Source organism: Lycium barbarum, chromosome 1, assembly GCF_019175385.1.
Source record: "Lycium barbarum isolate Lr01 chromosome 1, ASM1917538v2, whole genome shotgun sequence".
NCBI classification, from domain to species: domain Eukaryota; kingdom Viridiplantae; phylum Streptophyta; class Magnoliopsida; order Solanales; family Solanaceae; genus Lycium; species Lycium barbarum.
Genome location: NC_083337.1, coordinates 167,965,518 through 167,979,256, shown reverse-complemented (window position 1 = coordinate 167,979,256; position 13,739 = coordinate 167,965,518). Strand labels below are relative to the sequence as shown.

General features: G+C 31.6%; 1 protein-coding gene across 1 annotated transcript; it reads left to right on the top strand.

Moving 5' to 3' along the window:
• Nucleotides 1–4,857: 4,857 nt before the first annotated feature.
• LOC132606416 (gamma-interferon-responsive lysosomal thiol protein) lies at nucleotides 4,858–7,163 on the top strand. The gene is made up of 5 exons (XM_060319907.1): nucleotides 4,858–5,240; nucleotides 5,949–6,014; nucleotides 6,298–6,453; nucleotides 6,644–6,736; nucleotides 6,923–7,163. The coding sequence occupies exons 1-5, from the start codon at nucleotides 4,977–4,979 to the stop codon at nucleotides 7,121–7,123; spliced, it is 780 nt and encodes a 259-aa protein (XP_060175890.1). The 5' UTR covers nucleotides 4,858–4,976; the 3' UTR covers nucleotides 7,124–7,163.
• Nucleotides 7,164–13,739: the final 6,576 nt, after the last annotated feature.

Below are 13,739 nucleotides of genomic sequence, written 5' to 3'. Positions count from 1 at the left end.
GGGTAATCCTGCAAATTGCCCTAAAGACATTAGACTCTAACGTGAGCTTCTGCTAGTAGGTTTACACTTAGCACTTAAAAAAGAGTAAAAAGACCTAAAGACATGGGCTTGGACATATTCTTAAAAAGATGGGCCTTAAACAATCATGTGAAATAAGTAGACCAAAAATCAAATTAATGATTAAAAGTTATAAAATATCTATAATTATTTATGAAAAACTAATATTATACATATAAATAATTATAAAATTTATGTATATAATTTATCGGTTTGGTTCGGTTATTTTTGAATAGAACCATAACCAAACCAAATATTATCGGTTTTTAAAATTTAAAACCAAATCAAACAGAATGTCAATTTTTTATTCGGTTTTGGTTAAATTTTCGGTTTGGTTTTGATTTTAACCAAAACCGTGAATAGCCCTACTTGCAAGTAGAGTTTTCCATTCAAAATTCTGCCTGAGGCCTTGTGAATCCAAACCTCTGCCTTGCGATTTTTTTTTTTTTGACTGAGCTGGAGTTTGAACCCAGAACCTTGAGGTATTGGTCGAAGGACAAAAATTAAAGACCACCAATTTGAGGGACAAAAATTAAAGACCAGTGCTTTTGAAGGCCAATCCGCACAAAAAACCCACATATAAATGGGTTTAATTGGGCTCCATATTTGCTTCTTTTTCATCAGACCCATACAAAATTTGGGGCGCTATCAGTTTTGACCCATCACCCCCTATATAATCCATTCAACATACTTAAAAGTGTGATATATTCATGTAAAAGTCAAATTCTATATTACTGAGTTCAGGCCCTCTTGAATCAACTTGGATAACCACTAATCTACTGCCAAGAATGGGGTGAGATGGATGAGATTAGAGCCGAATTGAACTTGTAGAACACTTATAATCTATGGGCTCACGTGACTATATGGACTATGGAGTATGCCTTAAGAAATTCACTAAATATATTAAATGTTTAACTTGAAACCTAGTTATTTATATATTATTTTGAGATCATTGTAGGAGCCCGTAAACTTTAAATCATAGATCACTCATGACCTCTTTACTCTTAATCAGATGACTCGTATTCAAGCCACGAGAATGGAGAGTTCCGTGCTGGGAGCGCTTCCCCTTAATAGGCTCTAAGCGACACGGTTTCCTCGAGCCAGTAGGATGAGAACTGAGAATACCATATGACTAAATAAAATATTAAAAATGATGAGATAACTAGTTGAATAAACCGATAGTATAGTTCTAAAAATAAATAGAAAGGAGAAAACAACAATATTTAACATATGATAAGTTTTATTTTAATCTTTTTAGTAACTGGATTGTCTAGTCAAGCATTAAAGTTAAAGAGAAAACAAACAAAATGAAAAAGTGATTTTGAATTGGTCAAGCTCAAGTGAGGTTATGACTCACTTCTCGAAGACCTCTCACTCATTTTTTCGACCTCTCACTCATTTTTTCACCTAATTCTTCCGTTTGTTTTATTGCTATCGACATCATATTGAATATTCCTCCTTCTTATCTACTACAGTAGATTATACTTGGTGAAGGATGAATCTAACAAATGTCCCAACAATATTGTTCCTCATCTTAAAACATGATGATGTGGTGAAGTGATTATGAATTTTATCTATATTTTGATTGGAGTGGACGGCAAGGGAAACATCATATAAATGAGTCAATATTTCTTGAACTCTTTGCTTGTACTCCAGCTGTGTTTTGCTGATGCTTGATACCTATGCTAGGCTAATTTCTATACCAAGGCATTGTATTACGCGAACAAAGCCTGTTTCGTTTTGGTTTGAATATAATACGTTTGATTCTAAATATTGATCATTTAACTAACTGAATTTCATTTAAAATATTCATTTTAGAAAAATAGAAAAATCTACTCATATTGGTTTCAATTAAGTAATAATAAAGTATATTAATTAAGTGCAGCGTTTAAGGAAAGATAAAAAGATAATTTTGTCCTAATTTGTGTGGCACTGTTTGGATTACGAGAATCAAACTTTTAACTTTTGACCCTGAATTCGGACATGAAATCTTTAAGTATTTAAAAATAAATAGTTCATATTTGAAAACGATGTAAAATATTCTAAAATATTCAAAAGGCATATGAAACAATTACGGTAAAAAAGAACTCTCGTTTGACGCACATAATACTAATATCCATGTGTATATGCAAATCACTATATGAAAAGTGCGAATTATATAGAGATTTTGTTGCAAATAATACCTACGGATTTTTATGCAAGAATTTATATTCCTAAAATTTTGAATATTTTCCCTGAGAAAAGAAAATCCCAGAAAAATCCGAAGATAACTTTGGCTAGATGCCAACTGAAGCAGTCAACTTGGCTAAGGCTGCTTTCAATAGTTTTATAGCGAATTAAAGACCAGCATTCCATTTACAAAGAACATGTCAAACATGTAACTCTAGCTACAAGCATTCGTATGCACTAGTTACTACTATATAGAAGCATGGGTTGAGACCCGTGCTTCGTCGTCCGTTAGGCATAAAAAAAAAAAGTGTGATCCCCATATTAAACACTAACCAATATTAAAAAATAAAAAAAATCCCAACCAATATTAAAAAAAAAAGTAAAAAAAGTAGAACCCACCATCTCCAAACTCACGGGAAAAAAAAAGTGGACCCCATATTAACAAAATTAAGCAATATAAAAAAAAAGTGAATCCCATATTAAAAAAATAAATAATGTCAAAAAAAAAGTGCAGACTTTGTATTTGTAGCAAACACTAATATAATAAAGTTTTAAATATGGAGCACAAACTACAATGTTATATTAATCGTGTTTTGAACCTAGTATCTCATATTGACAAAATCAAGCAATATAAAAAAAAAGTGAATCCCATATTAAAAAAACAAACAATGTAAAAAAAAAAAAGTGCAGACTTTGTATTCGTAGTAAACACTAATATAATAAAGTTTTAGATACGGAGCACAAGCTACAATGTTATATTAATCGTGTTTTGAACATACTATATATATATATATATATATTATATGCATAAAAATAGTGCAAACTAACAATGTCCAAAAGGGTGGGCCCCATACTAAACAACACCAAGCAATATAAAAAATAAAAATAAAAAAAAGAAGAAACTATATAAAGCATGGGTTTCGTCGTCCGTTATCCCTTAAAAAAAAGAGAGGACTCCATACTAAATAACACCGAGCAATAAAAAAAAAAGGAAGAAAAAAAAGTGGAACTCACCATCTCCAAACTCATGGGAAAAAAAAGTGGACCCCATATTATCAAAATCAAGCAATATAAAAAAATAAAAAATAAAAAAAACTGAACCCCATATTAAAAAAAATATAATGTTAAAAAAAAAGTGCTGACTTTGTATTCGTAGCAAACACTAATATAATAAAATTTTAAATACGGAGCACAAACTACAATATTATATATTATATGCATAAAAATAGTACAAACTAATAATGTCAAAAAAAAAAAAGTGCACCCCATAAAGGGTGAACCTCATACTAAACAACATCAAGCAATATATATATAAAAAAAAAAAAGTGGAACCCACCATCTCCAAAGTCACGGTAAAAAAAATGGACCCCATATTAACAAAATCAAGCAATATAAAAAAAAAAAAAAAAAAAAGTGAACCCCCTATTAAAAAAAAATAATGTCAAAAAAAAAGTGCAGACTTTGTATTCGTAGTAAACACTAATATAATAAAGTTTTAGATACGGAGTACAAACTACAATGTTAGATTAATTGTGTTTTGAGCATAGCATATATATATATATATATATATATATATATATATATATATATATATATATATATATATATGCATAAAAATAGTGCAAATTAATAATGTCCCAAAAAAAAAAAGTGCACTCCATATTAAAAAATCAAATAATATTCATGTAATTTTCAAAGTATCGCATTAAGTCAATAATAATGGACCCATTGCCACGTGCGTATCAATCCATTAGTGGGAGCAAATGAAATTGCTTTTCTTCAAAAATTAAGTAGTCAAACCATACAATTTTCTTTCTTTTTTTATATTAGCCTGAGATCTAATCTAGATATTAAACTGTTTTATTTGCTATTCCGCCATGTCATTTATTTGTTATGTTTACTAAAATAAATATACTTAAAATATTTATATTTTAAAATAAGATATAATTTAATTACTTTTTTATTTTTATTCTTACTCTAATAAATGTGAAAAGAAATTAATGTCGTAAAAAAAATATCAAATGGAGATCAAATAATGAATAAGATAAATTAGTCAAATTATAATTCTAATCGACGTTTTCTTAAAAAATCATACAAAAGACAACATGACAAGTAAAATGAGCTAAATCGAGAATATTTACCAAAAATTAAAAAATAGTATTTCTTCGTTTAAATAGAAAATCAATTTCTACTTTGTTTCGTTTTAAACATGTAAAATTAATTTAATAATTTGAACTAGAATTATCCAAATCAAAATTTGATAAAAAATAATAAGTATTTTACACCTTTAAATTAATCGAATTAAAATTGAAAGTAACAACTAATGCTTAAATATTGCTATTGTTTTATCTAAAAAAGAGGAAAATAGTTTCCTTTTAAACAAGTCTTCTCTTTTAAAAAATATTAATAAATTTGCCGATTTTATATTCGTAGCAAACATTAATATAATAAAATTTTAGATACGGAGCACAAACTACAATGTTATATTAATCTCATTTTGAACATAATATATACTCTCTATATATATATATAATCACTATTTAAAGATAACTATATACATATAGATACATATAAATGCATTATAATCTAAAGTGTTGGGCCTTGTGTGGCACGGGCATAGCCCGTCTAGTTAATTAAGAAACGTCAACTTTCTGCTTACTTTTAAATTCCACATACTTCATCAATTACTTTTCTTTCATTTTTTCAGATTAGCTTTTCTCCCATAGCCCTCGAGAAAATCATCCCACAGCATGGTGGCAATTGAGGGTCGTCAAGTTTTGGTAATTCTAGTGGCCTTGTTAAGTGCTAGCTATAAGAGTTCTGCAAGTGAGGTTTCTGGGGAAGTAGAGAAGGCCAAATTAGACATTTATTACGAGACACTGTGCCCGAGCTCTGCCAAATTCATAGTGGAGCATCTGCCTAAACTTTTCAACAGTGGACTAATCCATGTTACTCATCTCAAGCTTTTTCCTTATGGCAACGCCGATGTTTTTAACGGAACCATCTATTGCCAGGTCTCTCTCTGACTTTATATATATGCTATACCGTTATTTCTTATTGATCATGCTCTCCAATATTTATTTATTTTTCATGAAAATTTTCAATATTTTTTCTTTGGAAATAATTTGCTAAATTCATGCATGCAAATTCCTTCAATCGTAGCTAGAAATATCTGTACAGAGTCAAGTCTACATGCAAACTAAGGTCCACCATATATTTTTCCTACTTTCCTTGGTCCATTTTATGTAAAAAAAAAATTCCTTTTTATATACTTCATCCAAATGAAGCACCTTTCTGTAAATTATTTTAGAGTTAGCATCACAATCTTACTCACATAACTTTTTTGGACCCACTTTCACACATAAGCTTGTTCTCTGTTCTTTTATTAGGAGAGAAAAAAAATGTTGAACTCTCACAACTATTCATTTAACTATTGGTAATGAGGGCAACTTTAGTACTTGTTCTCTGTTCTTTTATTAGGAGAGAAAAAAAAATGTTGAACTCTCACAACTATTCATTTAACTATTGGTAATAAGGGCAACTTTAGTACTTTGCACATATTTAGCTTATGTGTCAAAAGTCAGTTCGTTTATTTCATGAACTTCCTGTGATTTTCTCCATCAACATGATTTCTTAGCTTGATTAGGTTTTGTAGAAGTACGTATAAGCACATAAGTATGCACATATAGAGATTGACAAAAATGTTGCCCTTACTTTTGCAGCATGGACAACTGGAATGTTTGTTAAACACTGTACAGGCTTGTGCAATAGATGTGTGGCCAGATTTGGTAAGTCGATAGAAAAATTGTTGAAGTCAATTTGGATAGATGTACCTTGAAGGATGAAGCTTAAATCATCACAGTTCGATTCATTTAAAAAGTCATACTATAGTCTATAGTATAGAAGTATATATGGTAAATGTTATTCACAATCAATCAATTATATTTGCCTCAATCCAAATCAGTTGGTTTGGCTTTATGAATCCGTTATATCTGTACATCTCTATTCAGGTCCATTTGATAGTCTAAGTACGAATTTGTGATTTGCATTTGAGTTAAATATCTGATGCAGGATGAATACCTCCCTTTCATTAACTGCGTTGAAAATGTGGTATTGGAAAGTTTTGTATACAGAAGGAAGTATCCACAGTGGCAAACATGTTTTGAAAAGCTGAATTTAGAAGCAAAGCCTGTTACTAACTGCCATGGAAGTGCGCGTGGAAAAGAGGTAAGCTTTCTTTGCTAATTGAAAACTCATCTTTCTGCTCTTTTTTGTTTTTGTTTTTGTGTGTGTTGTGTTGATAATTTCTAGGTGTTATTTCTTGATTGAGCTAATATTCATTCGGCATGATGTTTTACCTTTTATGAGATTGGTTTTTATGTTCTGTGATTGAACGTTATGTAACGTATTTTTACAGCTCGAACTTCTTTATGCTAATGAGACACAAGCCCTTCAACCTCCTCAGACGTACGTGCCATGGGTTGTTGTTGATGGCCAACCACTTTATCAAGTCAGTTAACTTTGCTCCATATTTCAGATCTTTGCACTTCCAATTTTTTAACTCTGCGTGTTTGGTCCAAACGGACAATATCATATCATATTATGTTTGGGCCAGGTGCACCCAATAATTTCTACATAATGCTAATGCAAGGTATGTTTTGGGGTTCTTTCTATGACGTTATGCTTATTGTTGCAGGACTATGAAAACTTCATAAGTTACATATGTAAAGCTTATAAAGGAACTGCTGTAGTCCCAGCTTGCAATGCATCTGTCAAAGTCGATGAAAAGGGCAGGAAAATTAAGCCTTTTGGTGTCACAAAGACAAATAGTTCCAAGTTATCAACTACAAGTTCAGCAATTACATCATGGATGAAGAAGCTAAGTGCATTAGTATGAGTCTACACGCTCTGCTTTTCCTTTTTTTTGTTTTGGGTAATATACTCTGTTCTATAATGCTAAGAGTTTGTGAAGTTTGTTAATCTTCACTACACCAAAAGAGGTTTTTAGTGGCAATATTTTCCTTTTAGCGGCAATAGTTATTGCCACAAAAACATTTATCAGCAATTGGTTAAATACCATTAGATCCAAGGTCAGTAAAGTCTTTAGCGACATTTATTGTTAGGGCGAAAGTTTGGATTGCCGGTAATAATTGATCCTAGAATACAATTAGCGGTAATTAAGTTATTACCGTTAACTAATTGCCGCTAAAAGCATATTTTGTTGTAGTGCTTGTAAACGCAATTCTATGAGTACTGGCTAAGGTTGTCTAGTTAGCTGTATAGCAGAAGAATATTGTAATGTATTACTTATTACAAACAATACCTCGTATGGGATTGAGAGATAGTTGATTGATTGTAATGTATTAATTGGTTGATTAGAAATAGAAAAATATGGACCTTTGTACTGCATATCAATGTATTTTGTCTACAAAAAGGCCACCAGTGCATTGAATCCACATTTTAGCGAACTATATTGCCATGGCCACGTGTGAATGGGGTACTCAAGCATCCATTATTGTTATAACCCAAACATACATATTAATATTGCAAACTAGTAAAAGTAAAGAAGTACTCGAAAGACTGAGCACCTCAGTCTCAGGATATGACAATAGGTGCACCAGTTAAAGAATTAAGTTAAAAACAATTAAGTACCTGTGACTTTAAATTTCTAGATCCACCACTAATGTCTGATTATATATCTAGCCGCCCATCCTCAGAAAAATAATTCATTCTGGAACTAGTGAGATGGACACAATAGGTAAATTGAGATGTAACTATTTATATCTCAAAGACTGATAGCGCGATAATATTTAAGCACGAAATTATAATAGAATAATTAATGTGAATGGCTATCCAAAACAAATTGGTCGATATGTCCGAGTAGTTAAGGAGACAGACTCTAAATCTGTTGGGCTTTTTGCCTGCGCAGGTTCGAATCCTGCTGTCGACGAACTTTTTGCCATTTCTTCTCCCTAGAGAATCATCAAGCATTTACCTGTTTCTAGTGGACTCACTGCTTAAATGGGCCTGTCATCTTCTGGACCCAATCTATTGGGCCGACAGCCAACTTTCTGTCTGAAAAGACTAGGGGGCAATTTGCAGGATTGCCTTTTGCTGGGGTGGTCTTTAATTTTTGATAAAATTACTCAAATGACTAGCTTATGGTAGTTTCCTATTATTTATAACTATCTTTTTAAATATTAACATTTGTAGCTATGTTTTCTCAAATTAAGGTATTTTTTCGGATGTATTTGATGCGTGTAAATTCATAGAAACACAGTAAAAAAAAAAACATATCCCTTGATTTTAGGCCATAACGGTGGGATCATTTAATTAGTTATTAATTGGTATTTTTTACCATACTCTTCCACAAAATCAAATTTTAGATTTCTTTTCCATATCTGTTTTCTATTCTTTCAACCAATCTTCAACATTCAAATGTAAAAAATCAAAAATTCAAAATTTGAAAACATTCAGCAGCCAATGTATTTGAAGTTTTCAATATTGATTTCGTTTTTTATTTACCCATGTATTTGATAGCATAACTAATGTATTTGAAGTTTCCAATCAAACTCCATGTATTTTATATTAAATATCATGTATTTGTGAGGAGTAACAATTTGCATCACCCATGTATTTAGTGGTAATGTATTTGAAGTTTTCAATATTGATTTCGTTTTTTATTTACCATGTATTTGATAGCATAACTAATGTATTTGAAGTTTCTAATCAAACCCCATGTATTTTATATTAAATCTCATGTATTTGTGTGACTAAGAATTTGCATCACCCGTGTATTTGATGGGATTAATTTGAACAAAATACATAAATATATAGAAAACTTACCATGTATTTGCGTCACCCGTGTATTTGAAACTAGATGAACTGATGGAATTAATTTGAACAAAATACACAAATATATAGAAAAACTTACAAAAATACACCACCAACCACAACAACTGGTAGTTATATTAAGAACATACACAAATACATATATTTTTTGTCTTCTCAAAACCCTAAAAAACTTATTGATTCGTGAGAATGTAAGTGAAATTTTTGCAGAATGGGGAAGAGAGGAAGAAGACGATTATTTCACTGGGCATTCAAAGATTCTTTCCTTTTTAAAAAGGTAAGAATTTATGAAAAAGGAGAGAGAATGGTAATGTATATTAAGTGATTAATATTGTTACCATTAAAAGGGGATATGGGATTGAGGGTACTAATTTTTAGGTGTATTTGTGAAATGGTAATTAAAAGTTACTGCGTAGCTATAATAGTTAAATTAGAAAAGTATTTAGTTATTATTAGTAATTAAAATAAAAGGTAGTTATTACCACTAATTATGTATTAGAAGTAGCTATAACGCGTAAAAATTCCTTAATTTTTACCCCTCGAAATGGTGGTCTTTAAATTCTGCCCTTCAGGTAGAAATTCTGCCTTCAGGCAGAATTTGGCCTGCACAGGTAGATTTGCAAAATTCTGCCTGAGGCAGAATTTTGCAAAGTCTGCCTTACGATTTTTTTTTTTAACTGAGTTGGGGTTCGAACCCACAACCTTGGGGTGTTAGGCGAGAGGTAAAATTTAAAGACCACCAATTTGAAGGAAAAAAATTAATGACGACCCCAAATAAAGGGCAATCCGCGCAAAAAAAAGAAGAAGACTGGGAGCATTTAATTTGACCTGATGAAACTTTGAAATTCCTTTTTTTTTTTTTTAATTTTTTTTATACATATGGGGAATGGGAAGGACAAATGAGTGAGGAGATTACAAGATAGGAATAGGAATCCTAACCGATAATTTTTATTTATTTATTTCTCACTCGGTATCTGATATTCCCATTGGGGTCCCAACTAATTCGGATCCGCACCGCATAAGACACATTTAATGAGAAGCGCTCCTAATAGAATTTTTTCCATACCGCAGACTCAAAACCAATTAAGGATAGAGGAATAGTATTCATAATTTGAACATTCAAATAATCAACTAACTAGACTATCAAGATTCTCGTTTGAATGTCTTTTGTTTAGCCCGTTGCAACTTTTTTTTTGTTTTGTTTTTGGGCAAAGATCTTTGGTGATGTGCTGCTAAATCAAAATCTGTGTATTATATTTCATAGGACAAACTGAACAGCCAGGAAACTCTTCATATCTTAAATGCATGATATTAAGAGCCCGTTTGGATTGGCTTATAAGTTGACTTATAAGCTGTTTTCAGCTTTTTTGAGTGTTTGGCTGGCCAGCTTAAAGTCATTTTATGCTTAAAATAAGCTCAAAAAAATAATTGGACCCATTTGACTTAGTTTATCTAAAGCAGCTTATAAGCTGAAAACAGCTTATAAGCCAAAAAAAATAAGTTGGACTACCCCAACTTATTTTTTTCAGCTTATAAGCTGCAAACAACTTTAAGCTGTAAGCCAATCCAAACGGGCTCTAAATGAGAAGCGTGGCTGAAGAGGTACTGTCTGGTTAAATAAAAATACGGTGCAGATATATATATTGTCGGCGACCTTTGATACACTTTGTCAAATTTTCTCTTTAGTCTTTTTCCCCCATACCTCAGGTCGATTTCCCTCCCCAACTTTATCTTTTTGCATGGGACCAATTATCATTCCCTGTTATTTACATCCTTTTTCCTACTCATTTGACATTTCTCGGGTAGATTTTGTTTTGACGAGATAATGTTCACTTATAGCCTGTTCGGTTGTCAAGTTTTAGCGAAGTCAAAAAGCAGTGGCGGATTCAGGATTTTGATTCAGGGATTCGAAAAAAACAACAAAAACTAAATATAAAAAATAATGTTGTCGATGGGAATCAAACCTAGAACGGTAGAGACAATTTTGAACACACTGAACTGCTTGAGCTAACCTTTTACATTTGTTCAGGGTATTCAAAAGTTAATATATGTACATAAACACATAAAATCTACCCTAGATATACACTGTAACTTTTTGTCGAGGGTATTTCGGGTGAACACTCTCGGCACCCTCTAAATCCGCTCCTGTTCAAAAGTATATTTTTTTTCCCAAAAAAAAAAAGTCTTTTTATTAAAAAATTAAGGTGTTTGGTCAAGTTTTGGGGAGCAAAAGCAGTTTTCAAAAGCTAGAAAATATAGTTTTCTCAAGAAACTCTTTTGGAACATTAGCCAAGCACAAAGTATGAAAGTACTGCTCAAATATTGATAAAAATGCTTTTTTAATCAAACATAAACGGCTACTTTTCAAAAGTATTATTTATAAGTATTAACACTTTTTGAAATAAGTAAATTTTAAAAGTTTATAGTCGGACATGCAATTAGTTGATGTCCGATTGTGTTAGGTAGCATTCACCTTTCTACTATATTTTCAATTTTTTACAAAATTACAGTCTAATACTACTCAAGAAGTCACTCAAGGAATTGACGTTCTGAAGGGTGGGGATCTAAAGTTGGGATACTGAGCGTGTAAAGGCAAGATTAGAGATAAAGGGGTACAAGATATGCTAAAATGCCACAATTCGAAGTCAAACCCAAGAGTCAAGACCTAAATATTGTTTGAACTTTTCTTTGCCACTCTACTGGGAGTTTTCTTGTGTTATTGGCATTTAATGATCAAAATACATAAATGTTTTTTTTTAAAATATCACTCAGAATATAATTTTTTAATAAAGAAAAGCTCAATTATAAGTTTTAGGGAGGCCTACCATATTGGTAATAACATTTTTGTATAGTTGCCATTTGCCAACTATATGGAGTGGCTCACATTTGACTATTCTAGATTACTAGTACTAGCCAAGGACTAATGAACTTAATTAATTAGAGGTGCACTAGCCTACAAGAATGATAACGCATATAATTAACGCACTCTTATATTATTTGAGAATGTGGATATTGAGTACACGGTACTACGGTTTCGTTGGTCAGGGTGATAAGTGTATACACTATTTAATAAAGTATGACTTCATATGAAAAATGTTACTTTTACTGAATCAATATATATTAACATAAGTACTGTACTATATATTAGCAATCATATAATTGGATGATAAAAAGTATATGTAAAAACACCTATGTGTGTGTGACTAGATATTTTCCGCAGCCTAGTAAAAGTAGTATGATAAGTTGCTTTCTTCTAGAAAGCAGTCATAGGCAATAATTTAAGATAACCCGAATAATGTAATCAATTAGATCAGCTTTCATTTTGAAGATTTATCACGTACCCTACACTCATGATCAATACTCTTCTATATTATTTGTCTTGCTTAAGCTTTGAGTCTCATTAGGAGAAAACAAAAATTCATGATGAATATTTCCTAGGACTATTATCTTTTTGTGTCATTGTCCAAATTAACTACAGCAGCTACAATCTCGGACGGGTTCAATTGAATATCTTTCATTGGAATCATTTTACACAAACATGGCAAATCGTGACGAATTCAGAATTTGGACATTTATGAGTTTTTGACAACTCTTCATTTGCAACCAAATTCGCAATCCATATATGCTACTTGGTTCATAGTTTATTATATATGCTTATATTTAGTGGATCTTTCAATACATCTAGAATTCAGGTCAAAACTACTGAGTTTTATTGAAGCGTATCATCTACTCTATATCCGCTTCGAAACCCCTTGCAGTGGGAAAAATAGTTCAATTTTTTAACCTTCTTAGTTAAATTTCAAATGATTGTTCAGACCTTAAAAGAGGACAATCTGATCAGTCTGAATGTATTTAGTTTGATCTTCTTCACTCGGAGTATTAATTATGTGAAAAAAATCAAATGGCAAAATTAACAATGCTTTTTCTGTGTATTTAGTGACAAAATTCTTTAGATCTCAGAATGTTTTTTAAAATGTAAAATTTCTTACATATTTCAATTTCTAAACAATGTGTTCCCGTTGGTTTGTGCTGTGTTGTCCATTTTTTAAAAGCGTACTTCGCATTTAGACCACGCTTTCCTATAGCTACAATATATTCATGCATTGTGTACCATGCTCAATAAATATTTGTTCACGAGTGCGATGAGCTTTTGGACAAAACAAATAATTGCTCAGCTGCTTTTGAAGAAATTCTGCTCCTTTGGGTGTCATTAACATTCTCATGAGGTGAAGCTAATCTTTTTTCTTAATCAGAGGTCTCGGCTCGAATTATAAATATATAAAAAATTATGATAGAAAACATTTTTCTCTTAAATGGGCTTTGCACGAAGTGAATTGGCGGCAATTTGCACGATTGTCCTTTAAAGGCACTGGTCTTTAATTTTTGTCCTTTGCTTAAAAACAGTTGCTAAAAATATCCCGAGGTTCTAGGTTCAAACTTCCGCTCAGTCAAAAAAAAAATCGCATGGCATAACTTCATATGAAACTATGTCGATCCACTATGTAGTTACATAGGAACTATGCCGGACATGGCAAAGGTTTCTATGAAACTACATAGAACCTATGCCAATAGGCTTAGTTGCGAAATTAAGGCAGAACTTCATTCCACGAACCTTTGCCGGACAAGGCATAGGGTCTATGTAACTTCGCCCGAATAGGCAT